Source organism: Mauremys mutica, chromosome 15 (assembly GCF_020497125.1).
Source record: "Mauremys mutica isolate MM-2020 ecotype Southern chromosome 15, ASM2049712v1, whole genome shotgun sequence".
Lineage (NCBI taxonomy): Eukaryota > Metazoa > Chordata > Testudines > Geoemydidae > Mauremys > Mauremys mutica.
This window is the reverse complement of record NC_059086.1, coordinates 1,736,877-1,764,021: the sequence shown is the minus strand read 5'-3', so window position 1 is coordinate 1,764,021 and position 27,145 is coordinate 1,736,877. Positions and strand designations below refer to the sequence as shown.

General features: G+C 59.8%; 2 protein-coding genes across 2 annotated transcripts; one reads left to right on the top strand and one right to left on the bottom strand.

Moving 5' to 3' along the window:
* Nucleotides 1–262: 262 nt before the first annotated feature.
* On the top strand, nucleotides 263–11,273 carry LOC123350066 (cytochrome P450 2G1-like). The gene is made up of 9 exons (XM_044988419.1): nucleotides 263–470; nucleotides 2,038–2,200; nucleotides 2,688–2,837; nucleotides 5,054–5,214; nucleotides 5,506–5,682; nucleotides 5,933–6,074; nucleotides 6,609–6,796; nucleotides 7,016–7,157; nucleotides 9,980–11,273. The coding sequence occupies exons 1-9, from the start codon at nucleotides 291–293 to the stop codon at nucleotides 10,159–10,161; spliced, it is 1,485 nt and encodes a 494-aa protein (XP_044844354.1). The 5' UTR covers nucleotides 263–290; the 3' UTR covers nucleotides 10,162–11,273.
* LOC123350488 (cytochrome P450 2G1-like) lies at nucleotides 10,490–18,806 on the bottom strand (the record flags this gene model as incomplete). The annotated part of the gene is made up of 7 exons (XM_044989104.1): nucleotides 10,490–10,641; nucleotides 14,331–14,472; nucleotides 14,766–14,953; nucleotides 15,453–15,594; nucleotides 17,140–17,316; nucleotides 18,318–18,478; nucleotides 18,638–18,806. Coding segments are annotated over 7 exons (1,131 nt in total), but the record flags the coding sequence as incomplete, so codon positions are not given.
* Nucleotides 18,807–27,145: the final 8,339 nt, after the last annotated feature.

Below are 27,145 nucleotides of genomic sequence, written 5' to 3'. Positions count from 1 at the left end.
GCGGGACGCTGGTCTCCTGCTCTAGCCGATGTCCCCTCGCCCCCGACCGGTCCCTGGCCCCAAGCCGCTGGTGGGTTATGGCGAAGCCGGGGAGAGCGTCCCCAGCACCAGAGGCTTTCACAATGTTGACAAACAAGGAGATAATTAGTGGCATGTGACTGGCGGATTAGAGAAGTGTTTGCCCAGGGCCGTTATGCAATGCAGGAGGCAGGGCCAAACCCGACTGGGAGTGGATATAAGCGAGGGCTTTCCAGGCTGGCCAACGCACCGGAGAAGTGACTCCACGCACCATGGAGCTGGCTGGAGCCATCACCATCTTCCTGGGCATCTACGTGTCCTGCCTCCTCGTCATCTCCGCCTGGAGGAAGCAGTCGCGCTACAAGAACCTGCCCCCCGGGCCCACTCCCCTCCCGCTGATCGGGAACTTCCTGCAGATGAAGGTGGGAGAAACCCTGAAATCACTGGAGAAGGTGAGTCACAGCAACCCGCAGCCACTGGCTCAGGAGCCAGCTCTTGGGGAGACCAGTTCATTTGAAAGTCTGTGTGTCTATCCCTATATATCCCTGTGTACACCCCGTCTCTGCGTCTACCCAGCCCCGGACACCCCGTCTCTGCGTCTACCCAGCCCCAGACACCCCGTCTCTGCGTCTACCCATCCCCGGACACCCTGCCATCTAACTCTGTCCACCCCCATGTCTATCTATCTATTTAATCCCCATACACCCCGTCTGTCTGTCTGTCTATCTATGTATCTGTCCCCAGGCACACCCTCTAGCTCAGGAGGAGGCAACCTATGGCCCAGGTGCCGAAGGCGGCACATGAGCTGATTTTCAGTGGCACTCACACTGCCTGGGTCCTGGCCACCGGTCCGGGGGGCTCTGCATTTTAATTTAATTTTAAATGAAGCTTCTTAAACATTTTAAAAGCCTTATTTACTTTACATACAACAATAGTTTAGTTCTATATTATAGACTTATAGAAAGAGACCTTCTAAAAACGTTAACATGTATGACTGGCACGGGAAACCTTAACTTAGAGTGACTAAATGAAGACTCGGCTCCCCACTGCTGAAAGGCTGCCGACCCCTGGGCTAGCTAGTTAACTAGCTAACCACTCCCTAGCCCTCTCTGTGTCTAGTTACTTACCAGACACCATAGATACCATGCGCTGTCTCTGTGTCTTTCTATGTAAATCCCCACAGCTATGTCTGTATGTGTCTGTCTCTTGAATGTTACACACTCTGCATTCAGATCAGTTGTGTCTCGGCCCCTTGTGGGTTCAGTCCCACATGCACTGAATGAAATGGAGACGGTTCCATTTCTCAGATTGCACCTGGCCCGTCAGGGGTGCGGGGAATGGATCTCTGCTGATCAACTGCCGTGTTACCCGCTTGGCAACTCAGTTTGTGTTTCTGAGGCTTCAGCAACCACCAAATCAACCACCAGGCCGGTGCCGATGGACATCTCTTTTCACTGCTAAGAATAGCACTGAGTGTGTTGTACAGCACCTGGCGCGGTGGGGTCCTGGTCCAGGAGACGGGGTTTGCAATGCAGCTCATAAAGGATAGTCATGGGGTGGGGAATAAAAAGATTTTCGTGGCGAGATTTCCCAACAGAAAGTTGAGTTTTCAACCCAGTATCGTTGTTTGTGGAAAGGTCGGCTCGGTGTGAACGTTGCCGAGTAGGGGCAGGAACACAGGGGTGGGGGCAGGAACACGGGGGTGGGGGCAGGAACACAAATAATTTCAGCTGAAAATTAAAAATGTTTTGGTTTCCAGAAGGATTTGGCCCAATATATATATTTAGTTTGTCGATTTTCAGCCAAGAATTTTTCCATTTTCGGCAGTTTTCAGGGCAAACTTTTTTCAGGTTTTGGCCAAAAAATATTCCATTTCAAGCCAAAAATGTTTCTGTTTTCAGCCTAAATGGTTTCTGGCTTTGGCAGGGTATTGGGGGGAGGGGGCGCTAAGGGGGGGTTGGAATTTTTTGGGTTTTTTTTGACATTTCCCACCCCCCTCTGATCCCCTCTCCCGTACAGCTGAGTGCGAAGTACGGCCCGGTGTTCACCGTCTATTTCGGGTCCAAGCCCATCGTGGTGCTGTGCGGGCACGAGGCGGTGAAGGAGGCGCTGGTGGACCAGGCCGAGGAGTTCAGCGGCAGAGCCCACATGCCGACCGTCGAGAAGATCTTCCACGGCTTTGGTGAGGAGCCGGCGAGGTGCAATGAACCTCTCCAGACTTACAGGGCCAGACCCCCAGCTGGGCCAGATCGAGATAGTGGAACGACGCCAGCGCCGAGCTGGCTCACTTCCAGCGTTTGCTGACGTGAGCCCCAGGCTGACGGGCTGTGGGACTTCTGGGGGATCAGGAGAACAAAGAGCCCCCATGCTAAAGTGTTCCCGCTCCCTGAGTGTGAAGCTGGGCATGTTTCACGGGGGTGGGGCAGGAGGTGGTTCCCTTTTAAACACACATGGTCCTATCACGCCATTGTGTGTCCAGATTCGCCGCGAGCTTTGCACCAACCAGCCCGATTGCACCCCCAGAAGAGCCGGCTTGGTGCATTTTTGCATCACTGGACCAGAGCTGGGACCTTCCCTTCACCACCCTCCCGCTTGGCCCGCGCCACGGCACCTGGCTCATTTCAACGGCCGCTCGTCTTCCTGGGCTGAAACCCCTCGTCTCCCTCCAGGGGTGATTTTTGCCAACGGGGAGCGGTGGCGGCAGCTGCGCCGGTTCTCCCTCACCGTCCTGCGGAACTTCGGCATGGGGAAGAAAAGCATCGAGCAGCGGATCCAGGAGGAGGCCCAGTTCCTGCTGGAAACCTTTCGAAATACAAAAGGTGACTCAGCGGAGTGGTGCCCCCCCCCCCTCCCCCCCGGGAATCGGCTCCAGCCCCAGCACCACCCAAGTCCCGCTCAAACCCCGGTTTGAGGATTTCCCCGGTGGCAGGGCTGCTGGCTGCCTTTCTGCACAGGGATGAACCTCACCCGCTTTGAGTTTCATCCACGTGCAGACTCTTGAGCAATAGTCAACATGGTTTCTGTAAAGGGAAATCGTGTCTTACTAATCTATTAGAGTTCTTTGAAGGGGTCAACAAACATGTGGACAAGGGGGATCCGGTGGACATAGTGTACTTAGATTTCCAGAAAGCCTTTGACAAGGTCCCTCACCAAAGGCTCTTACGTAAATTAAGCTGTCATGGGATAAAAGGGAAGGTCCTTTCATGGATTGAGAACTGGTTAAAGGACAGGGAACAAAGGGTAGGAATTAATGGTAAATTCTCAGAATGGAGAGGGGTAACTAGTGGTGTTCCCCAAGGGTCAGTCCTAGGACCAATCCTATTCAATTTATTCATAAATGATCTGGAGAAAGGGGTAAACAGTGAGGTGGCAAAGTTTGCAGATGATACTAAACTACTCAAGATAGTTAAGACCAAAGCAGATTGTGAAGAACTTCAAAAAGATCGCACAAAACTAAGTGATTGGGCAACAAAATGGCAAATGAAATTTAATGTGGATAAATGTAAAGTAATGCACATTGGAAAAAATAACCCCAACTATACATACAACATGATGGGGGCTAATTTAGCTACAACGAGTCAGGAAAAAGATCTTGGAGTTATCGTGGATAGTTCTCTGAAGATGTCCACGCAGTGTGCAGAGGCGGTCAAAAAAGCAAACAGGATGTTAGGAATCATTAAAAAGGGGATAGAGAATAAGACTGAGAATATATTATTGCCCTTATATAAATCCATGGTACGCCCACATCTCGAATACTGTGTACAGATGTGGTCTCCTCACCTCAAAAAAGATATTCTAGCACTAGAAAAGATTCAGAAAAGAGCAACTAAAATGATTAGGGGTTTAGAGAGGGTCCCATATGAGGAAAGATTAAAGAGGCTAGGACTCTTCAGTTTGGAAAAGAGAAGACTAAGGGGGGACATGATAGAGGTCTATAAAATCATGAGTGATGTTGAGAAAGTGGATAAGGAAAAGTTATTTACTTATTCCCATAATACAAGAACTAGGGGTCACCAAATGAAATTAATAGGCAGCAGGTTTAAAACAAATTAAAGGAAGTTCTTCTTCACGCAGCGCACAGTCAACTTGTGGAACTCCTTACCTGAGGAGATTGTGAAGGCTAGGACTATAACAATGTTTAAAAGGGGACTGGATAAATTCATGGTGGCTAAGTCCATAAATGGCTATTAGCCAGAATGGGTAAGAATGGTGTCCCTAGCCTCTGTTCGTCAGAGGATGGAGATGGATGGCAGGAGAGAGATCACTTGATCATTGCCTGTTAGGTTCACTCCCTCAGGGGCACCTTGCATTGGCCACTGTCGGTAGACAGATACTGGGCTAGATGGACCTTTGGTCTGACCCGGTACGGCCTTTCTTATGTTCTTATGTTCTTATGAGGTTAAAAAACCAACCACTTGAGCAGAGAATAGCCAGGAAGGGCTGTTACAAAGAGGACGGGGATCTGCTGTTCTCCGTGTCCACTGAAGGTCGAAGAAGACGTCCTGGGCTTAATCTGCAGCCAGGGAGATCTAGGTTAGATATTGGGGGAAACGTTCTCCCCCGCAGGGGAGCGAAGCCCTGGGACAGGTGAGAGAAGGAGGCTGTGGGGTCCCCGCCACTGCAGGTTTTTAAGAACAGGTGGGACAAATCCTTGTAGGGCTGGGCTAGGGTTAGTCGGCACGGGGGGCAGCAGTTGGTGACCTCTCGAGATCGCTCACCCCACGGCATCGTAGCAATGTCGGGCTGGAACGGCTCGGGCAGATAGATCTGGATTGAAAGCTTGTGTAGCATACGGGACACCTCTGGACCCCCCGTGGCGTCTCTGTGCGGAGTCACAGGTTCCAAGGGGAGCAGGAACCACTCCAAAGATCCAGTCTGACCTCGGGCATAACACTGGCCCGAGAAGTCCCCGGAACGATTCCTGTTTGAACTGTTATGAAGCATCCGAGTCCGCCCCGAAACTCCCTGCATGCTGGCTGCTCCGCTTCCCCCAATGACCGACGGCCCCTTCTCCCTTCTCTCCCCCCTACGCCAGCGGAACCTTTTGATCCGACCTTCTTCTTGAGCCGGGCCGTCTCCAACGTCATCTGCTCCATCGTCTTTGGCGACCGCTTTGACTACGAAGACAAAGAATTCCTGTCCTTGCTGCAGATGATGAACGAAAGCTTTAGGGAGATCAGCACCCCGTGGTCACAGGTATGTCCTGCTCGAAATGAAACGGTCGGTATTTTCATTGCACGTGGGTTACTGCAGATAACTGTGTTCTGGGCCACTAGAGCAAATGCAGAGAAATGCGATAGACTTCAGTGAAGGTACACCAGATTCACCCCGGCGCGACTCCAGATTCACCCCGGCGCGACTCCAGATTCACCCCGGCGCGACTCCAGATTCACCCCGGCGCGACTCCAGATTCACCCCGGCGTGACTGACAGTCTGGCTCTGGGGATGCACCAAAACCTGTTCTCTGTGTGTCTCTTCTCTTTCCAGTTCTATGACATGTATGCGAGTTTCCTCAAATACTTCCCCGGCCCTCACATGAAGATCTACTACATAGTGGAAGACATGAGGAAATTTATTGAGAGGAGAGTGAAGCAGAACCAAGCAACGCTGGATGCCAGTTCCCCCCGGGATTTTATTGACTGCTTCCTGATCCAAATGGAAAAGGTACGGTGCTCTGGGAGCTGAGTGAATGGCTCGGACGATCTTCGAGCAAACACAGTGCTAGGGGCCCCACGAGTCATGCAATTTTCACCCATAACAAATACCAGGATCCCCCCACCCCAAAACAGCAGCAAAGTGATTTTGCAGAGTTCAGACAGGAATCGTTGTGCAAATCTGAACTTTTAAGACCAGCTCTCCTGTGGCTGTGGAAATCCCCATGCTGAGGTTTCAGCCTATGTTGATTTTCCCCAAGGAAAAGCAAAACCCTTCCAGTGAATTTAACACCAAGAACTTGGAGCTCACCACGCTCAGCTTGTTCTTCGCCGGCACGGAGACCGTCAGCTCCACCCTGAGATACGGGTTCCTGCTCCTGATGAAACACCCGGGGGTCCTAGGTAACTAAGGAACATTCATAAGCAGTCGCTGAATTGCACGGGTCAAACCCCGGGGGAGGTTTGCAAAAGGCCCATGCACCGGTGGGACTTTGGCTTGTGGGCTTGGCGTTTCCAAGCCCGGGTTTGAGCCTCTGCCTGGGTTTGCTGGACGCAGGTCTCCCAGCCGTGCTAACCCGGAGACCCTGATGCGGGTCTGCGGCTTTGGGCTGCGTCCGCACTGCACAATGGGACAGGGCTTGGAGTTACAGAGGGCCTGGGGCTCTGACCCCACCCCCCAGCAGGGTCCGAGGACCCAGGTCCTGAGCGCTTGCTGACCCGAGTCAGACTGATTTGCAGGTGGAGATCAGTATCATTATGGGGAAACTGAGGCACGGGGCCTGAGGTCAGCGGCAGAGCCGGAAAGAGAATCTGGGTCTTCCGTGTCCAGTCCGGGGCTCTGCCCCCTAGGCCCTGGGGGTCCCCGCTCTCCCCACTCCTGAGCAGCTCCCGGGAGCCGCCGGGCTGGGGGTTAAGCTCTGTCTGTGGCGCTGGCAGGGAAGATGCATGAGGAGATCGACCGGGTGATCGGCCAGAGCCGCGTCCCGGCCATCGAGGACCGGAGCCAGATGCCCTACACCGATGCCGTGATCCACGAGATCCAGCGGTTCAGCGACCTGATCCCCATGGACGTGCCCCACATCGTGACCCGGGACACCCAGTTCAGAGGCTACACCATCCCCCAGGTGAGGGGCGAGCGGGTGGGGGCACAGGGGGGACTCCGGGTCCGATTCTCAGCAGCTCTGACCCCATTGGCAGCTACCCGAGACCTGCCCGCTGAGCGGCTCTGTTCCTGCGTAATCCCAGCGTGGGGGCAGAGAGGGGAGGGCAGGCCCGGGAGGGGGACGGGGCGACGGCTCCCACCCAGCTCGTCTCGTTCTGACCGCCTGGCGCTCTGCTCCCAGGGCACCGAGATCTACCCCGTGCTCAGCACCGTCCTGCGCGACCCCAGCAAGTTCAAAACCCCCGAAAGCTTCAACCCCGGGAACTTCCTGGAGGAGACGGGGCGGTTCCGGAAAAACGACGCCTTCGTGCCCTTTTCCTCAGGTGAGCTGCCTCATCCGGAGTCCTCGGTCTGCCTGTCCGTCCGTCCCCAGACACGCTGCGGTGCCCCCAATCCTCACTCCTCGGCCTGTCTGTCTGCCTGTCCGTCCGTCCCCAGACACGCTGCGGTGCCCCTAATCCTCACTCCTCGGCCTGTCTGTCTGTCTGTCCGTCTGTCCCCAGACACGCTGCGGTGCCCCTAATCCTCACTCCTCGGTCTGCCTGTCCGTCCCCAGACACGCTGCGGTGCCCCTAATCCTCACTCCTCGGCCTGTCTGTCTGCCTGTCCGTCTGTCCCCAGACACGCTGCGGTGCCCCCAATCCTCACTCCTCGGCCTGTCTGTCTGTCTGTCTGTCCGTCCCCAGACACGCTGCGGTGCCCCCAATCCTCACTCCTCGGCCTGTCTGTCTGCCTGTCCATCCGTCCCCAGACACGCTGCGGTGCCCCTAATCCTCACTCCTCGGCCTGTCTGTCTGTCCGTCCCCAGACACGCTGCAGTGCCCCTAATCCTCACTCCTCGGCCTGTCTGTCCGTCCGTCCCCAGACACGCTGCAGTGCCCCTAATCCTCACTCCTCGGCCTGTCTGTCTGCCTGTCCGTCCATCCCCAGACACGCTGCAGTGCCCCTAATCCTCACTCCTCGGCCTGTCTGTCCGTCCGTCCCCAGACACGCTGCAGTGCCCCTAATCCTCACTCCTCGGCCTGTCTGTCTGCCTGTCCGTCCATCCCCAGACACGCTGCAGTGCCCCTAATCCTCACTCCTCGGCCTGTCTGTCTGCCTGTCCGTCCGTCCCCAGACACGCTGCGGTGCCCCTAATCCTCACTCCTCTGCCTGTCTGTCTGTCCGTCCCCAGACACGCTGCAGTGCCCCTAATCCTCACTCCTCGGCCTGTCTGTCCGTCTGTCCCCAGACACGCTGCAGTGCCCCTAATCCTCACTCCTCGGCCTGTCTGTCTGTCCATCCCCAGACACGCTGCAGTGCCCCCAATCCTCACTCCTCGGCCTGTCTGTCCGTCCGTCCCCAGACACGCTGCAGTGCCCCTAATCCTCACTCCTCGGCCTGTCTGTCTGCCTGTCCGTCCATCCCCAGACACGCTGCGGTGCCCCTAATCCTCACTCCTCGGCCTGTCTGTCTGCCTGTCCGTCTGTCCCCAGACACGCTGCGGTGCCCCTAATCCTCACTCCTCGGCCTGTCTGCCCGTCCGTCCCCAGACACGCTGCGGTGCCCCTAATCCTCACTCCTCGGCCTGTCTGTCTGCCTGTCCATCCGTCCCCAGACACGCTGCAGTGCCCCCAATCCTCACTCCTCGGCCTGTCTGTCCATCCCCAGACACGCTGCAGTGCCCCCAATCCTCACTCCTCGGCCTGTCTGTCTGCCTGTCCGTCCGTCCCCAGACACGCTGCAGTGCCCCTAATCCTCACTCCTCGGCCTGTCTGTCTGCCTGTCCATCCGTCCCCAGACACGCTGCGGTGCCCCTAATCCTCACTCCTCGGCCTGTCTGTCGGCCTGTCCGTTTGTCCCCAGACACGCTGCAGTGCCCCTAATCCTCACTCCTCGGCCTGTCTGTCTGTCCATCCCCAGACACGCTGCAGTGCCCCCAATCCTCACTCCTCGGCCTGTCTGTCTGTCTGTCCCCAGACACGCTGCAGTGACCCTAATCCTCACTCCTCGGCCTGTCTGTCTGCCTGTCCATCCGTCCCCAGACACGCTGCAGTGCCCCTAATCCTCACTCCTCGGCCTGTCTGTCCGTCTGTCCCCAGACACGCTGCGGTGCCCCTAATCCTCACTCCTCGGCCTGTCTGTCTGTCTGTCCCCAGACACGCTGCAGTGCCCCTAATCCTCACTCCTCGGCCTGTCTGTCCATCTGTCCCCAGACACGCTGCGGTGCCCCTAATCCTCACTCCTCGGCCTGTCTGTCTGCCTGTCCGTCTGTCCCCAGACACGCTGCGGTGCCCCTAATCCTCACTCCTAGGCCTGTCTGTCTGCCTGTCCATCCGTCCCCAGACACGCTGCAGTGCCCCCAATCCTCACTCCTCGGCCTGTCTGTCCGTCCGTCCCCAGACACGCTGCAGTGCCCCCAATCCTCACTCCTCGGCCTGTCTGTCCGTCCGTCCCCAGACACGCTGCAGTGCCCCTAATCCTCACTCCTCGGCCTGTCTGTCCGTCCGTCCCCAGACACGCTGCAGTGCCCCCAATCCTCACTCCTCGGCCTGTCTGTCCGTCCGTCCCCAGACACGCTGCAGTGCCCCTAATCTTCACTCCTCGGCCTGTCTGTCCGTCTGTCCCCAGACACGCTGCAGTGCCCCCAATCCTCACTCCTCGGCCTGTCTGTCCGTCCGTCCCCAGACATGCTGCAGTGCCCCCAATCCTCACTCCTCGGCCTGTCTGTCCGTCCGTCCCCAGACACGCTGCAGTGCCCCTAATCCTCACTCCTCGGCCTGTCTGTCCGTCCGTCCCCAGACACACTGCGGTGCCCCTAATCCTAACTGCTCTATCTATCCCCACAGCCCCCGTATCTATCTATCTATCTATCTATCTATCTATCTATCTATCTATCTATCTATCTATCTATCCCCTGCACACACTCTCTCTCTCCATGCACCAAACGCTGTGGAATCAGAACAATGATTGCACAGCTCGACCTCCCCCCCACATTCCTTCCTCGCGCTAGGCATCCCGTCCGTGTGTGCGCTGGGCGGCTGACAATCCGCACGGCTGCTCCCAGCGTAGGCCGGCCCCTCCCCGCCCGCCCGCCCCGGCGCATCCACGCGGCAGGCGTGCGGCTCACTCCCCACCCCGGCGCCCTCCCTCTTGTCCCTCGTAGGGAAGCGGATCTGCCTGGGCGAGGCGCTGGCTCGCATGGAGCTCTTCCTCTTCTTCACCACCATCCTGCAGAGCTTCACGCTGAAGCCCCTGGTGGCCCCGGAGGACATCGACACCAGGCCACTGGAGAGCGGCTTTGCCAAAATCCCCCCCTTCTACCAGCTCTGCGTGGTCCCTCGCTGACGGCGACAGACGGAGACAAGGCCCAGGCAGGGGCCCCCGTCTGGCTGAGAAACCACAGGTGCCAGGGGCACGAGCAACATATCAGGCCTGCTTCTCAGTTCCCCCGTCCCTGTGCTTGGTTTCAAGTAGCTTTAAACTCCTCTTACCTATTATGGACTCTGTGTGGCGCTGGTGTCAGTTACAGCAGCCTCGGGGCTGCTCTAACTCACGCTGGGGGACACAGAACAGCCCCCTGTGGGCCCTGGGGGGCAGAGAATAACCACAGCACAGTGCTCTCTGGCTGCCCTCTGCACCCGGGGCTGGGAGCAGTGTGGTGGGAGCAGGGCCCTCACACCGGTAGAAGGCCCTTGTGCAATGGGAGTGGGGGGATCTTCGGGGGCCTGGCTGGCACTGATGTAACTGCATTGCTCGGAGTTACATGAGTGAGAACGAAAGCCAGGGCCAGGGTCTCCTTCAGCCCAGGAGCAGGGATCTCGTGGGCTGCGCAATCCACATGCAGGAGTGACGTCGCGATACCAGCCTGCGCCCCGGTGCAGACAGCGCGAGGTGGAGGGACGAATTCTTCCCTCCACCCAGCGAGGCCTCTCGGGGAGGGGGATGAAATCCGCCAACGGGAGCCCACCGCTGCCGTGTCTCCACCGAAGCCTTTCAAGCGGGCCTGGCCGGAACAGCTGGGCTGTCAGAACAGCTCCGGGGGTGATTCGCCGCCGACATAACCCAAACCCATTAACCTGCTCCTGGCCCCGGGTGGGCTCAGGGAGGCAGCAGCCCTGTCATGTGCTGGCCTTGCACTGGGGCTGGGAAGCAGGGAGCCCCGTCGTGCGCCCCCGGCTTGAGATTTTAACGCGGTTTCCGCTTGACGCCTGCTGAGGCAGACGCTCCTGGCGGCACTCAACGGGACGTCCCCGCGATGAGGCTCTCGGCCGTTACTGGATGTTCTCCTGAAAACGTGCTGGGCTCATAACGACGGTGATGCTTCCTGCGTCCCCCGGGGAGGAAAGCTGACCCTGCGCTTCCTTAGTTCGTGTTCATTCGGGGTTTGCTTGTAACTGCTTCAGCATCCAGCTTATTAAAGACCCTAAAACCCTGGTTGCAAAAGAAGGCTCGGAGAACACGTCGTGTATTGGTTCGTGTGCTTGCTTGTTCACAACTCGCCTTGTTATCTACCAAGCGTCGATAGCTAGATATGGGGCTGGACGGCTGCCTGGATCTATCTGTCCACCCCCATAGCCCACACCTCTCTCCCCCCGTACACGCCCGTCTATCTCGCTGGGCTGGCTGGCGCCGGTTTTCAGATTGTCCGTAGCTACCAAACAAGACCTTGTGGCCCAGGTTTTTAAAGGGTTTTAGGCGTTGCAACATCTAACAGACCCAGGGGAGTCTCATTGTCAAGAGGGATTTAGGAATTGCTGCAACACCCAAATACCTTATAAACTTCTCCCTTTGTCCAGGAAACAAGAGGTGTTGATTTAATCGCCTGCAATATTTGTCTTTTAGCCTTACCCGCCTTGGGTTCCTTTACACAGAACTAATCCAAGACCTCAGTGGCTTTTCTTGATCTTTTCTCGGGTTCCCCCCGGGACCCCACCCCCATCCAACGCCCCTGCTCGCTGTCCCCTGACTGCCCCCTCCTGGGACCCCCCTGCCCCTAACCGCCCCCGGGACCCCACCCCCATCCAACGCCCCTGCTCGCCGTCCCCTGACTGCCCCCTCCTGGGACCCCCCCACCCCTAACCGCCCCCGGGACCCCACCCGCTATCCAACACCCCTGCTCGCTGTCCCCTGACCGCCCCCTCCTGGGACCCCCCCGCCCCTAACCGCCCCCGGGACCCCACCCCCATCCCACGCCCCTGCTCGCTGTCCCCTGACCGCCCCCTCCTGGGACCCCCACCCCCATCCACCCCCCTCGCTCCTTGTCCCCTGACCACCCCCTCCTGGGACCCCCCACCCCTACCCCCCCTGGGACCCCACCCCCATCCAACGCCCCTGCTCGCTGTCCTGACTGCCCCCTCCTGGGACCCCCCACCCCTAACCGCCCCCGGGACCCCACCCCCATCCAACGCCCCTGCTCCCTGTCCGCCCCCTCCTGGGACCCCCCCGCCCCTAACTGCCCCCGGGACCCCACCCCCATCCAACGCCCCTGCTCGCCGTCCCCTGACTGCCCCCTCCTGGGACCCCCCCGCCCCTAACCGCCCCCGGGACCCCACCCCCATCCAACGCCCCTGCTCGCTGTCCCCTGACCGCCCCCTCCTGGGACCCCCCCACCCCTACCCCCCCGGGACCCCACCCCCATCCAACGCCCCTGCTCGCTGTCCTGACTGCCCCCTCCTGGGACCCCCCCACCCCTAACCGCCCCCGGGACCCCACCCCCATCCAAGGCCCCTGCTCCCTGTCCCCTGACCGCCCCCTCCTGGGACCCCCCCGCCCCTAACCGCCCCCGGGACCCCACCCCCATCCAACGCCCCTGCTCCCTGTCCCCTGACCCCCCCACCCCTAACCGCCCCCGGGACCCCACCCCCATCCAATGCCCCTGCTTGCTGTCCCCTGACTGCCCCAACCCCCATCCACACCCCCACTCCCTGACAAGCCCCCCAGGGACTCTCACACTTACCCAACCCCCCCATCCCCCGACTGCCCTCCAGAACCTCTGGCCTCTGACAGGCCCCCTGCTCCCTGTCCCCTGCTTGCCGCGGGACCCCCCACCCCTTATCCAACCCCCCCGCCCCGGCCCCCTTACCGGGCGGCTCAGAGCTGCATATCTGGCAGCCGCGCCGCCCAGCCGGAGCCAGCCATGCTGGTGCGCTGCCCTGCGGGAGCGTGCAACCCCCCTCCCCCCCCAGAGCACTGCCCTGCAGGAGCGTGCAACCCCCCCCCCAGAGCACTGCCCTGCGGGAGCGTGCAACCCCCCCCACCCAGAGCACTGCCCTGCAGGAACGTGCAACCCCCCCCACCCAGAGCACTGCCCTGCAGGAGCGTGCAACCCCCCCCACCCAGAGCACTGCCCTGCAGGAGCGTGCAACCCCCCCCCACCCCGAGCACTGCCCTGCAGGAGCGTGCAACCCCCCCCCACCCAGAGCGCTGCCCTGCAGGAGCGTGCAACCCCCCCCCCCCCCGGAGCGCTGCCCTGCAGTGCCGTGCAACCCCCCCCCCCCCGAGCGCTGCCCTGCGGGAGCGTGCAACCGCCCCCCCCCCGAGCGCTGCCCTGCGGGAGCGTGCAAACCCCCCCCCCCGGAGCGCTGCCCTGCAGGAGCGTGCAACCCCCCCGCCCCCGGAGCGCTGCCCTGCAGGAGCGTGCAACCCCCCCCCCCCCCCCCCAGAGCGCTGCCAGACGGAGCGTGCAACCCCCCCCCCCCCCGAGCACTGCCCTGCAGGAGCGTGCAACCGCCCCCCCCCCCCCAGCACGGCCCTGCAGGAGCGTGCAACCCCCCCCCACCCAGAGCGCTGCCCTGCAGGAGCGTGCAACCCCCCCCCACCTGTTGGGGGGGGGCGGGAACACAGCAGGGGAGGGGCCGGTGCCAGCGTCCCTGTGCGGGATCTGAAGGGCTGCGGGCTGGACGTGGTCTCCGGGCCGTAGTTTGCCCACCTCTGATTTAGAGGGTGAACTCTTGGGGACAAAGGCTGTGACTTACTGTGTCTGGGCGGCGCCCGGCGCGACGGGGCCCTGATCTCAGCCGGGGTCTGGGCGGCGCCCGGCCCGACGGGGCCCTGATCTCGGCCGGGGTCTGGCCGGCCCGGCCGACGGGGCCCCGATCTCGGCCGGGGTCTGGGCGGCGCCCGGCCCGACGGGGCCCCGATCTCGGCCGGGGTCTGGGCGGCGCCCGGCGCGACGGGGCCCTGATCTCGGTCGGGGTCTGGGCGGAGCCCGGCGCGACGGGGCCCTGATCTCGGCCGGGGTCTGGGCGGCGCCTGGCCCGACGGGGCCCCGGTCTCGGCCGGGGTCTGGGCGGCGCCCGGCCCGACGGGGGTCCCACTTTCTTACTGCAATGGGAGCTGAATACGAACCTTCCTGCGTCAGGGGACCTGTAACTGAAATGGGGTAGAAGGAATGTCCCTGTCAGGCGTGTTATTCTATATCTGCCCACGAGGGGCCCCTTCCCCGTGTCTCAGAAACCGCAGCTGGGGGGCAGCCGGGCTCATGCGACGTCCCCTCCCCCCTCCTGGCTCTGTACCTGTGGAGAACGGCATGAAGGCCTTGTTCGCCTTGAACTGACCCTGCTCGTCAAGGAAGCGCCCGGGGTCGAATCTCTCGGGGTCCCTGAAGCGGCTGGGGTCCCGCAGCACAGAGCTCAGCACCGGGAACACCTCCGTGCCCTGGCAGCAGAGAGGAGCAGAGGCAATGGGTAGAGCAGGGAGGACGAGGACTCAGGACTCCTGGGTTCTATTCCTGGAGCAGCCCCTGACTCAGTCTCCCTCTCTGCAAAATGGGTCTAGTGATCCCAGTCTTGCTTTGCATGAAGTGATGGGCGACAGTTCCGCTCGGTTACCCCGGATTGAGATGGGTGTAACGCTGGCTCCAGTGGAGTTACTCCGGGCTGACATTCGGGGGGGGGGGGGGGCAGGAGCGGGAAGGGAATCGGCCCCGTACGGACATCGTGAGCTGTTACCTTGGGAATGGTGTAGCCCCTGAAGTGGGTATCCCGGGTCAGGGCATGCGGGAGGTTCATGGGAATAACGTCGCTGAACCTCTGAATCTCATGGATGACGGCGTCGGTGTAGGGCATCCAGCTCCGGTCCTCCACCGCCGGCATGCGGCTACGCCCGATCACCCGGTCGATCTCCTGGGTCATCTTCTCTAGGGAGGTCAGCGGAGACGGGGTACATCAGCTGCAGATCTGACACCCCCGGGGTGAGGAGCACGGCCCCCACGTTCAGAGAAGCCAGGATAACGCAGCCCGGTGTGTCCCTCCGGGGGTCAGCCAGCCAGTGACGCCCCATGGGTCCCTCACCGCGGAGAAGAGCGAGAACTCTGCCGGGGTGACGGCACGGGGGATTGTCTACTCAGGCTGCTGGAGGCAGACAGACCCTGCTCGTTAGCTCCTGGCCAAGGTATGACCCGGAGGGACCCTTGGGAAGGGTGGAGGATGCTAACAAATGGGTAAGGGATGCTAGGAACCATCAAACTCCTTCCACGTCTGAATACTCCAGATGGGGCCAAAAGTTACCACCCACTCAGGCCGGATCCTCAGCTCCACCGGAGTCAAGGGAGCGAGGCCCGTTGACGCTAGCGGGGGATCTGGCCCATTTATTCCAAGCTTGCAACCTAATCCCCAGCTTCCCGCCCACTCGGTTACCTTCTACCTCCGGGTGTGTCAGCAGGATCAGGAGTCCGTAGCGCAGGGTGGAGCTGACGGTCTCGGTGCCGACGAAGAAGAGGTTGAACGCCGTCAGGGCCAAGTTTCTGAGGTGGAATTCCGTGGCGGGGTTCAGGATGTCCTTGTAAAGCACAGGCGGGTACACGGGTTATCACCGGGGTAGGGACAGATCCTCGGCTGGTGCAAGTCGGCCTAGCCCCATGGAGTTCAATGGCCTTTGGATCCACCCCCAACCCCGTAGGCCACTGCCCCTTTGACAGGCACAGACGGGGTGAGAGACTGAGCTGATGCCCGGTTACCATGGTGCTGCCCGGTTACCATGGTGCTGCCTGGTTACCATGGTGCTGCCAGGTTACCAAGGAGGCAGTAAGGGACCGAGGAGAGTCCAGGTGACTATGGAGGCCCTGCTGGAGAGCTGAAACGTGCAGGTTACTTAGGAACAATAATGGCCTACGGCTGCGGGAAGTCACCATGTGTCTTAAGGTTTGACGAGTATTTCCACAGGGACTTGGTTATGGGCTAGGAGGGGATGTAAGGGTCTGTTAAAAGCACCTGAGGGACCCGCGGTAAAACGGAGCGAGTTGCTGGCTAAATAACTGATGCTGGTGGGTTTATAAGAGCCCCCACCCCCGCCCCGGCCCGTGGCCAGGAGAAGCAGTTGAGATACACAAGAAAGTGCCATGAAGGACAAGAACAGGAAAGCCGAGAAGGGAAGAATAAGCCTGCGGCAGGCAGCCAATCTGTGGCGTGGTCGCTCCTGGGTTGTAGGTGAGCTGAGAATCAGCCAGTGACATGGCTAATCGCGCAGATGGGTGGGGCGTGTGCCGTGTGGGTGTCGCCGGGTTTCATGCTGATTGGAAGATATCTAACCTTAATGGCGACGGGGAGAAGGATAATGAATACATGGGGGGGTACATACGTACTAAAATATAAGGGGGTATTTGGAGCATCGTAGGAACAATCCATCCCGACCCGCCTACGCGCCGGGAGAAGGTAACTGATCATTATAGTTATGGATTCATTTTGCCTATTCACTGTCCTAATGGTAGTTGTTAACCGCAAGAAACGTTTGTGGTTCAAATCAAGGTTTGCATCCCTACATCTGGGTGTCTGAGCCCGAGTGGGTTACAGTACCCACATCAGCTCTACGTTTCCGTGGAGATTCTCGGTTTCCATGGAGATTCTAGGTTTCCGTGGAGATTCTAGGTTTCCATGGCGGCACTAAGAGACCACGGAGATTCTAGGTTTCCATGGAGGCACTCAGAGGTCCTGGAGGTGCTAAGGTATCGTGGATGGACTCAGATATTTACTAATTAATTACTCACGTGTGCTACCATAGCGCTAGCAAGCCCTAGTCGTGGGTCAGGCCCCATTGTGCTCGGTGGTTACAAAGACAGAACAAAAAGATGCTGCCCCAAAGAGCTTCCGATCTCAGGATCAGGCAAGAGAGCACGCAGGGAACACAGGGAATCCCTGAGGCCATGTGGGCCAGCATGATGGGCCGCGGTTCCAGTGCACCAGCGGCCAAACAGTGGTCAGTGTGTGGGCATCAGGACAAAGGGGAGTTGGAAAACTTGCTTTGATTCCCTGAAGTACGTGGCGATGCCTGAACTGTACGTGTGAAACAAAGGCCACTGGGGCCGTCTCAGCTTCTCTCTTGCCAGACCTTTTCCATCTGGAGGAGGAAGCAGTCGATGAAGTCCCGCGGGTTATCACGGTCCAGAGACGCCTGGTTCGCTTTGATCCTCTCCATGATGAAGCTGTTGATGTCCTCCAGGTCTCGCAAGATCTGTTTGTGGGCTCCTGGAAGGAAGCGCATGACCCAGGAAAACATCTCGTAGAGCTGTAGAGTGGGGTATCGAAAACTGTGTTAAAATGGGGCAGCTTTAAAAGCTCTGGGGTTTCCTAGTCCTGCTGGCAGGCATGTGGCTCTAGAGGGAAGTGTCTAATCACAGGCAGCCTGGAGAGGGTGGGGGGAGCTGTGCCTCAGGGCTCGAAGAGCAGCCTGTTTTGTCTCTCTCTGTTTCTGGGTTCTCGTGTGTTATCATTCCAAATTCTCCGAAACAGGGTGACATTGCAACCTTCCCCCAAGAGTGTTTGATGTTTCTATCCAGCCTCTCTGTCGGTGTGTCGTGAACATAATATATAGGGCAGAGAAAACCAGGGGGACGCACATGCGACCTTCCAAACTCGGCTTCTCTCGAGCACCAGCGTTTCAAGGCCAGAAGATTACTCTCTAGTCTGATCTCCTCCTTCTATATGTCCCGTTTCTTGTCATTCTCCCACACCACCTCTTTCCCCCTCCGGACCCCGCCCCCCACTTGCTCCTCTCTGCCCCTCCCCCCCATCGCTCGCCCTTATTTAAAAGTGATGGGGGGCCCGGCGCCCCCTGCTCCAGCACCCCTGTTTGCCGTCCCTTCTAACCCTCTGGCTCTGAACGAGGCCGGTGATACACTGAGGGTAGGACAAGAAGTAAAGGGCTTGAACTGCAGCAAGGGAGTTTTCGGTTAGAGATTAGGAAAAACTTCCCGACTCTGAGGGGAGTTGTGAACAGGCGACGTGGGGGCTGTGGAATCCCCGACCCTGGCGGTTTTTAACAGCGAGTCGGGGAGACGCCTGCCGGGATCGATCTAGGTTGACTTGGTGCTGCCTGAGCACAGGGGGCTGGACTCGGTGACCTCTTGAGGTCCCTTCCAGCCCCACGTCTGAGTCTGTGGGGCTGATTCTCAGGCTTCTCTGCCCCACTCCTGCAGGATAAAGGGGGCCGGGGTGGCCCCCCGGGGATCCCCCTCCAGGGGGTGTCTGGGAGCGCTGGGTCCTATCCCTGGCTCCAGGGCCGCTCACCTGTCCCCAGGTGGAGCTCAACCGCACGAAGAGCTGGTTGGTCTTGGCCAGCAAGTCGAGGAAGCTCTCGTCCGCGGAATCGAAGCGCTGGCCGAAGACGATGGAGCAGATGACGCTGCAGGCCGAGCGGCTCAGGAAGAAGGTGGGGTCGAAGGGCGAACCTGGAAGGAGAAGAGGGGACGGGACATTCAGCCCGTCCAGCAGCTCTGGGACCGGAACGTCTGACGGCTTCCAGCAGGGAGGGGCATGAACGGGGAGCTCCCGCAGCGGCTCCCCACACCCTGACCCGGCCGGACAGAGGAACCCACAAAGAGACGAACCCTTGGTTTTCCTGAACTCCTCCACCAGGCGCTGGGCCTCGTCCTGGATCTGCGGCTCCACGCTCCGCTGCCCCGTGCCGAAGTCCTGCAGCGCGGCGAGGGAGAACCGGCGCAGCTGCCGCCACCGCTCCCCGTTGGAGAAGAGCAGCCCTGGGGATCGGAGGATTGTGCAAAGTGTCCCGTCAAGGGCACCGGAAAGGGAACCGGCAGCGCGGTGAGTGGCCAGCCTGGAGGGGCGCGGGCAGAGCGCTGGTGAGAACCCCGCACGTTGCTGGCACGCCAAGGTGCTCCGTGCGTGTGAGACACACGCGTTCAATGACCTCACAGCCCCACGGGTGAGTCTGTAGCTGGGGGAAAGGAGACAGAGGTGGACGTGCCCAAGCTGGCTCACTGAGTCAGTGGCGGAACCAGGGACAGAACCCAGGAGTCCTGGCTCCCAGCCCCCCCTGCTCTGACCCCCCCACTCCCCTCCCAGAGCCGGGGAGAGAACCCAGGAGTCCTGGCTCCCAGCCCCCCTGCTCTAACCACCAGACCCACTCCCCTCCCAGAGCCGGGGAGAGAACCCAGGAGTCCTGGCTCCCAGCCCCCTCTGCTCTAACCACCAGACCCCACTCCCCTAGCGCACCGGGGTCCTGAGCGTTGTTTGGGGCTCCCGGGCCTACGTAATAAGGGAGGAAATAAATCAAGAGGCCATGCCACCTAGCAGCACAGGGGAGAGAATTTGAGCTGAGGATACCGCAGCTCGTGTGGGAACGGTTCCCGGTGGTGGTGAAGGATGCCAGGATTTCTTTCAGAGCCGCAGTAGCAGGCTCCTAACCGCTCCCCAGGAAGAGCAAACGCGGGATGCAGGCAGACGTGACCTACCTCCCTGAGCGAATTCACCATCCCCTCCGCTTTCAGCTCTAGCGCGTTGCCCAGGAAAGGCAGGGGAGCGGGGCCGGGGGGAAGGTGGCTTCTCTGGGACCTCGGTCTGCGCACGAGGAGGTAGATCAGGCCTGAAATGCAGACCAGCAGCAGAAGAGTGGTTACGTATCCGCCCCCCATCGGGTCCTGCGGTTGTGTCAGCCGGGAGAGGGTCTCTGGCCCGCGTTCTGCGGGAACTCCGACTGGATGATCAAATAACCCCGCGCTGGCCGTAGCATCCGCGAGAAACAGCCGAGTTGCTCGGAGGAGGCGTCTCGGCAGCCCGGGGATCCCAGGCTTTATAATGGCTGGTTTCAGGCCGGCTGGGCGGTATTTACCCAGGAGGGTTGTAACATGCGTTGGGTGCATTCGGTTCTTATCTGGGGCCGCTGGCGTTGTTTAAACATGGGCGCAGCCCAGAGCGGGTTTGGCTCAGACCAAAGCGATGGAGGCCTGGGCTGAGCCTCGGGGGATCTGGCTGCAATACCTCTCTGCCCCAGAGTCCCTGCGAGACCTTGGGCAAGCACCTGCCTCTCGGTGCCTCAGTTTCCCCATTTGTGAAGAGAATCTTATTCCCTTCCCTTTCTCTATTAGATTGGGAGCTCTCTGGAGGCAGGGACTGTCTCTTGCCCTTTGTCTGTGCAGCACCCGGCCCAACGGGGGCCCTGATCTCGGTCGGGGTCTGGCCCAGGCCTGGCACAACGGGGCCCTGATCTCGGTCGGGGTCTGGCCCAGGCCTGGCACAACGGGGCCCTGATCTCGGTCGGGGTCTGGCCCAGGCCTGGCACAACGGGGCCCTGATCTCGGTTGGGGCTTCAAGATGCAGCCACAATACCTGTAATACGAAGCGTCTGAAGCCAGGCGTCCTCAGCACCAGCTGTGCATGAAGCCACACGACTGACGTCTGTCCGCGGTGGTTCTGTCTCTCTCTGCTTCTCCCGCGGGGGAGCACCGTGTGGGCGGGGGCCATTGTGCACACAAGCGCAGCCAAGGCTGGGGTCAGGCCCTTAAGAACAGCAAACAGACCCGGCCCGAGCCCCGACCCCGTGACCTGGGGAAACCTCCCGCCCTCCCGGGGCTGCTCTGGGAGGCAGGAGCTCCCCTCTCGCGAGCCCGGAGTCTGTGTGCAGCAAAGAAAGGGAAACGGCAGGACTGTCCCTTGAACACGCCACCTCGGTCGGTTAGCGAAGAGCCAGGGTTCCCGGGGGATCGAACAACGCACCCGGCTCCCGCCCAGCGCTAGCCACCGCCGCTCGCGGGACAGCCCGGCCCCATGTCCCGCCACTTCCCCCAGCCCTCGGGGGAACCGTGCAGCCAGAGCGATCTCTGGGGCGTCCTTCGCTGCCCCCCCAGGCCGGCTCCCCGCTCTACGACCCCCTCCACCGAGTCTCATCAGCTCTGTCCTGCACCGCTGGCGAGGGGCGGCCCCAGCGCTGCCTGGGGCTTTTTACACAGGGAGAAACCCCCATCCCGGCCCCCCGCGTAGCCAGCGAGGGGCATTTTAGGGTGACCCCCCCCCCCAAGCCGGGCCTGCTGCATTCAGCCCCGGTGCCCTTTCCTCATACAACAGGGGTCACCGTTCCGTCCCCCCGGCCTTCAAACCCTCCGCGATTTGTCACCCCGAACTGGCCGGGCTGGATCCAAAGCTGCGCCAGGCGCTGTGCGTGTCTGTGCCAACCCGGGCGGCTCCTGAGCGCTGTTCTCTCACAGCCCTCGCTCACGCCTGCCGCGGTCTGAGCCCCGGCCCCCGGCCCCCGGCCCCTGCCAGGCTCCCCGCCCCACGGCTGAAATCTGGGTGGAAACTGAGGCCGGTGCAGGACTTGGTCGGCCTGCGATGCAGCCAATGGGCTTGTAAAGCAGCGTGTTACACCAGCCGGATCTCCCTCCTATCCTACTGCAGGGGCTAGTGGTTAGAGTGGGGGGGCTGGGAGCCAGGACTCCTGGATTCTCTCCCAGCTCTGGGAGGGGAGTGGGGTGGGGTCTAGTGGTTAGAGCGGGGGGGGCTGAGAGCTCGGACTCCTGGGTTCTCTCCCAGCTCTGGGAGGGGAGTGGGGTCTGGTGGTTAGAGCAGGGGGGCTGGGAGCCCGGACTCCTGGGTTCTGTCCCAGCTCCGGGAGGGGAGTGGGGTCTAGTGGTTAGAGCGGGGGGGCTGAGAGCTCGGACTCCTGGGTTCTCTCCCAGCTCTGGGAGGGGAGTGGGGGCTGGTGGGCTAGAGTGGGGGGGCTGGGAGCCCGGACTCCTGGGTTCTGTCCCAGCTCTGGGAGGGGAGTGGGGTCTGGTGGTTAGAGCAGGGGTGCTGGGAGCCCGGACTCCTGGGTTCTGTCCCAGCTATGTGCGATGGATGCGGGCAGCTGTTTGCATTTTTTCTGCTGCGTCATTCCCCCACCTGCCAGAGCCAAATACTGACGCCAGGCCCTGCTGTAGACTCTGTCCTTGCTCGGGCGGAGGGGAGCTAAGAGCCAGCGGCTGAGGCAGGACTGGCTGAGTTTGCCCAAGCGGAGGACAGAGAAGAATCTCCCCAGCCCCACTGAGGAGGGGAGAAGCAGCAAGGTGGTAGAACCTGATCTACCCCCCCAGGCACACCAGCCACTGCCCTCCCCCCACCTGTCACGGCAAGGTTGTGTGTGCAGCGGCAGCCGTGCAGCAGCTCCCCCGTCTGTCTGCACCGGGCTGAGCTGTGGGCGTGCAAAGCGAGTGTGCACCGGCGTGTGCTGTAACACTGCCCCAGTGCCCCCTGCTCGGTCACCATCTGCTGTGAGACTCACGGGCTCGGGCCACACGCGCCAGCTCCGTGGAGCTGTTCGTCAGGCCCGGGGAAGGTGCTCGGCACGTCCCAGGGGTTCACGCCGCGGCGAGCTGCCAACCAGCCGGGTTGTGCCAGCTGCTCGGTGCCGTGTTCTCGGAGCGCCCGGCAGTCACCGAGCCAGCAGCCCAGGCTTTCCGTGAGGACGGATCCCAGGCTCGGGTCGGCGGCCAAGGCGCTCGGCCAGTTTACTGTCAGCAAAGCATGGTCCTAGCGCCTGTCCGATGGGTCACACGTCTGCCCGTGACAGGCAAAGGCTCAGTCGGACACCAGGGTCCTGGCTCCTACAGAGACGCCCCTCCTAGGACGGCTCCTTTCATGCACTGATACAAACAGGTTACATCTCACGCTCGCTCCAGGCATTCCCGGTTACCACCCGTCTCCTCCTACCCGCTACTTGGAGCAAAACACCCCTGTCAATCTCTCCTTATCTCAGGAGGGGTCGGGCAGGTCTGGTGCAATCGCCTAGGAATCTGTTTACCGAGCTACTGGAGAGATCTGGGCTCTTTCTGCACCCAGCAGGTATCCTTGGCTTGCTGGACTGCATTGCTCTTCTGCCAAGCTCTGGTTCCCAGCCTTTGGGTCACACGGTTGGCTATGCCCAGGGCTCCAGCAAGGCCTACGCGATAGAGCCAGAGCGAACACCTTGCACAAGATCAGTCAGGCCGAAGCGGGGTTGGTGGGTTACGGAGCGTGGCAGAGAACTGTCAGCCCAGTGCGTCTACTCAGGCTCGGATCCTTGGCGCTCCCGGGCTCGTCTGGTGAAGGTGTCGGGCACGTTTCCTGGGAGGATGAGGCCTGAGAGGCCAGATCTGGGGGGTTTCTGCCTGTTCTTGGTTTCCTGCGGGAGTTCATTCAGGTGACAGGGCTTTGGGCATCCCTTCCCCCGCAGGGGTGTTATGTCGTGCGGTGGATGAGGTCCCCCCAGGTTGTGATCGGCCCGTCAGAAAGGTGTGTTTGGGGCGGTACTGATATCAGAGCAGTGGAGAGCTGTAACTCCGAATGGTTTGGCAGGTGATGCAATTCTGCCTCCCTAACTGGATCTGATTCCCAAAGGGTGCAGGAAAAGCCGGGGGGAAGAGGTGCAATATGTGTTTGTTTCCCCTCTTTCTGCCTCAGTTTCCCCTCACACCCTTGTCTACATGTAGGCTGTGGGCTCTTCAGGGCAGGGGCAGCCTCTCACTCCCTGGCTGCCCTGTGCCCACTCTCAGCTGAGATCCACAGATGCTGCCGTGCTACTAACGAGTAATAACCATTGACCAGCGCAGCCCTGTTCAGACTGGTTCTTCGGATGCCTGGAGTGAGAGTTACAGCTGCAGGCGTGACATAGTGACACATGGAGAGAAGGGAGTTACCTCACCAGTGGGGACCCAGTGCTGACAGGGCCAATTCGATCAGGGTGGATGTGATCCACTCCCAATAACAGATGAGGAGGTGTCAATTCCAGGAGAGGCGAAGCTGCTTCTGTAATGAGCCAGCCACTCCCAGGCCCTATCCAAGCCCAAATTAATGGTGTTACATTTGCAAATGAGTTTTAGTTCTGCCGTTTCTCTTTGACGTCTGTTTCTGAAGTTTTTTTTGTTCAAGTATATTTTGTTCATGTGCCAGCAATGCCCCCCTGCCACGTACACTGGCCAACCCCGACAATCCCTCCGTAAAGGAATAAATGGACACAAATCGGACATCAGGATTGGTACCATAGAAAAGCCAGTAGGAAAACCTGTCAACCCTCCCTGGACAGTCTATAAGAGATTTAAAAGGAGCCATCCTGCAACAAAAACACCTTCACAAACAGACGTCAAAGAGAAACAGCAGCATTTGAAATTCATTTGCACATGTAACACCATTAATTCGGGTTAATTAACCCGACTGGCGCTGCTGCACTCAGGGCGCGTGCCAGAGTTGCATGGAATATAGCTCATTGAAAGCTAATTGAGAGTAATGCAGCTCTAGAGCTGCAAGCTCCTTATGTGTCAGTCAAGTTCATTCATGGTCTTTAATCATCTATTAACCGAATGGACTTAATGTGCAACCCGCTGATTGATAAGAGGGAGGTTAATGGTGAATCGATTAGCAAAACAAAGCAAAATAAAGAAAAGCAGAGAGGGGAAAAGCAACACAGATTGCCATGATCCTGAGGTTACAAGGATGAATAAGCAGAATTTTGGGGCCAGATCCCAGCTGGTGTGAATGGGCCGTGGCTGCACTGCAGTCAATGGGGCCAGATCCCAGCTGGTGTGAATGGGCCGTATTGGAGTCAATGGGGCCAGATCTCCAGCTGGTGTGAATGGGCCGTTGCTCCACTGGAGTCAATAGGGCTAGATCCCAGCTGGTGTGAATGGGCTGTGGCTCCATTGGAGTCAATGGGGCCAGATCTCCAGCTGGTGTGAATGGGCCGTAGCTCCATTGGAGTCAATGGGGCTAGATCCCAGCTGGTGTGAATGGGCCGTGGCTCCACTGGAGTCAATGGGGCCAGATCCCAGCTGGTGTGAATGGGCCGTGGCTCCACTGGAGTCAATGGAGCAGATCCCAGCTGGTGTGAATGGGCAATGGCTGCACTGCAGTCAATGGGGCCAGATCCCAGCTGGTGTGAATGGGCAGTGGGCTCCACTGGAGTTAATGGGGCTAGATCCTAGCTGGTGTGAATGGGCCGTTGCTCCACTGGAGTCAATGGGGCTAGATCCCAGCTGGTGTGAATGGGCCGTGGCTCCATTGGAGTAAATGGGGTCAGATCCCAGCTTATGTGAATCGGCTGCAGCTCCACTGGAGTCAATGGGGCCAGATTCCAGCTGGTGTGAATGGGCTGTGGCTGCACTGGAGTAAATGGGGTCAGATCCCAGCTCATGTGAATCGGCTGCAGCTTCACTGGAGTCAATGGGGCCAGATCCCAGCTGGTGTAAATAGGCCGTGGCTTCACTGGAATCAATGGGGCCAGATCCCAGCTGGTGTGAATGGGACGTGGCTCCACTGGAGTCAATGGGGCTAGATCCCAGCTGGTGTGAATGGGCCGTGGCTCCACTGGAGTCAATGGGGCCAGATCCCAGCTGGTGTGAATGGGCCGTGGCTCCACTGGAGTCAATGGGGCAGATCCCAGCTGGTGTGAATGGGCCGTGGTTCCACTGGAGTCAATGGGGCAGATCCCAGCTGGTGTGAATGGGCCGTGGCTCCACTGGAGTCAATGGGGCAGATCCCAGCTGGTGTGAATGGGCAGTGGCTGCACTGGAGTCAATGGGGCCAGATCCCAGCTGGTGTGAATGGGCAGTGGCTGCACTGGAGTCAATGGGGCCAGATCCCAGCTGGTGTGAATGGGCCGTGGCTCCACTGGAGTCAATGGGGCTAGATCCCAGCTGGTGTGAATGGGCCGTGGTTCCACTGGAGTCAATGGGGCAGATCCCAGCTGGTGTGAATGGGCAGTGGCTGCACTGGAGTCAATGGGGCAGATCCCAGCTGGTGTGAATGGGCCGTGGCTCCACTGGAGTCAATGGGGCAGATCCCAGCTGGTGTGAATGGGCAGTGGCTGCACTGGAGTCAATGGGGCCAGATCCCAGCTGGTGTGAATGGGCAGTGGCTGCACTGGAGTCAATGGGGCCAGATCCCAGCTGGTGTGAATGGGCAGTGGCTGCACTGCAGTCAATGGGGCCAGATCCCCAGCTCTTGGCCCTTGAGCTAGACTGGGACAATTATACTATTTCTTTTGGGTTAATCTTCCCTTCTGCTCTTTGAGTGACGAGAACGCAGGGACAGAGCGGAGCCGGCTGGTGCCATTGTTAACCTCGAACAAGATCTAAGTAAACAGAGGCTGCTACACTCACTGTCTTCTTCCAGTTCTCCCACCATACGAGTCCCCATTGCAAACTTGCTGCTCGAACATGGTGCTGCTAGCCATGGCCAACGAACAGCCCTGATTCCCATTCATCTCCTTCCTTCGCATGTCCTGAAAGGTAGAGGTTGGGTCATTAAGCCTTTCTGGCTCATTGTCCTGCGGTGTCTATGGGCAGGAGGGATCGAGGGATGGATGGATGGGTGGGTGGATGGAGGGGTGTCTATGGGCAGGGAGGGAGGATGGAGAGATGGGTGGGTGGGTGGATGGAGGGGTGTCTATGGGCAGAAGGGATGGATGGAGGGATGGGTGGATGGAGGGGTGGATGGCGGGATGGAGAGATGGATGGGTGGGTGGAGGGATGGATGGGTGGGTGGATGGAGGGGTGTCTATGGGCAGGAGGGATGGAGGGGTGGATGGATGGATGTGTGGATGGGTGGGTGGATGGAGGGATGGATGGGTGGGTGGGTGGGTGGAGGGGTGTCTATGGGGATAGATGGAGAGATAAAGGGGATGTGGGGATAGATAGTGAACAACCATCAATGGGTAGATAGATGCGCTACAAATATGATTGACAGGTTAGGTAGGCGAGGTGATATCTGTTATTGGACCAGCGTCTGCTGGTGGGCGGGACGAGCTCTGGAGCCGAGACCCGAGCGTGTGAGCTCAGTGCAAGGCGGGACGCTGGTCTCCTGCTCTAGCCGATGTCCCCTGGCCCCCGACCGGTCCCTGGCCCTCGCCAGCGGCAGGGGCGGGATCTCCGGACGGTGTTAGAACACAAAGCTCAGTCGCTACCTGACATTCCCAGGCTCTGACCCCGCCCGCCCCGTCCCCGTCCCGTCCCCGCCCTGTATATTTAATACGAGGTTTCGATGTTTTGCCCGGGGTGCGGGCCCTGGTACTAACCCGGCTGAGATCTCCGGGTATCGAACCCGCTGCTTGTTATTGGACAGCGCCTGAGTCTAAATTAACCCCCCAGCGG

Coding starts and splice junctions, on each gene's coding strand:
- LOC123350066 (XM_044988419.1), top strand. CDS start 291: ATGGAGCTGGCTGGAGCCATCACCATCTTCCTGGGCATCTACGTGTCC. Junction 2,838..5,053: donor AACCTTTCGAAATACAAAAG/GTGACTCAGCGG, acceptor CCCCTACGCCAG/CGGAACCTTTTGATCCGACC. Junction 6,075..6,608: donor GAAACACCCGGGGGTCCTAG/GTAACTAAGGAA, acceptor TGGCGCTGGCAG/GGAAGATGCATGAGGAGATC.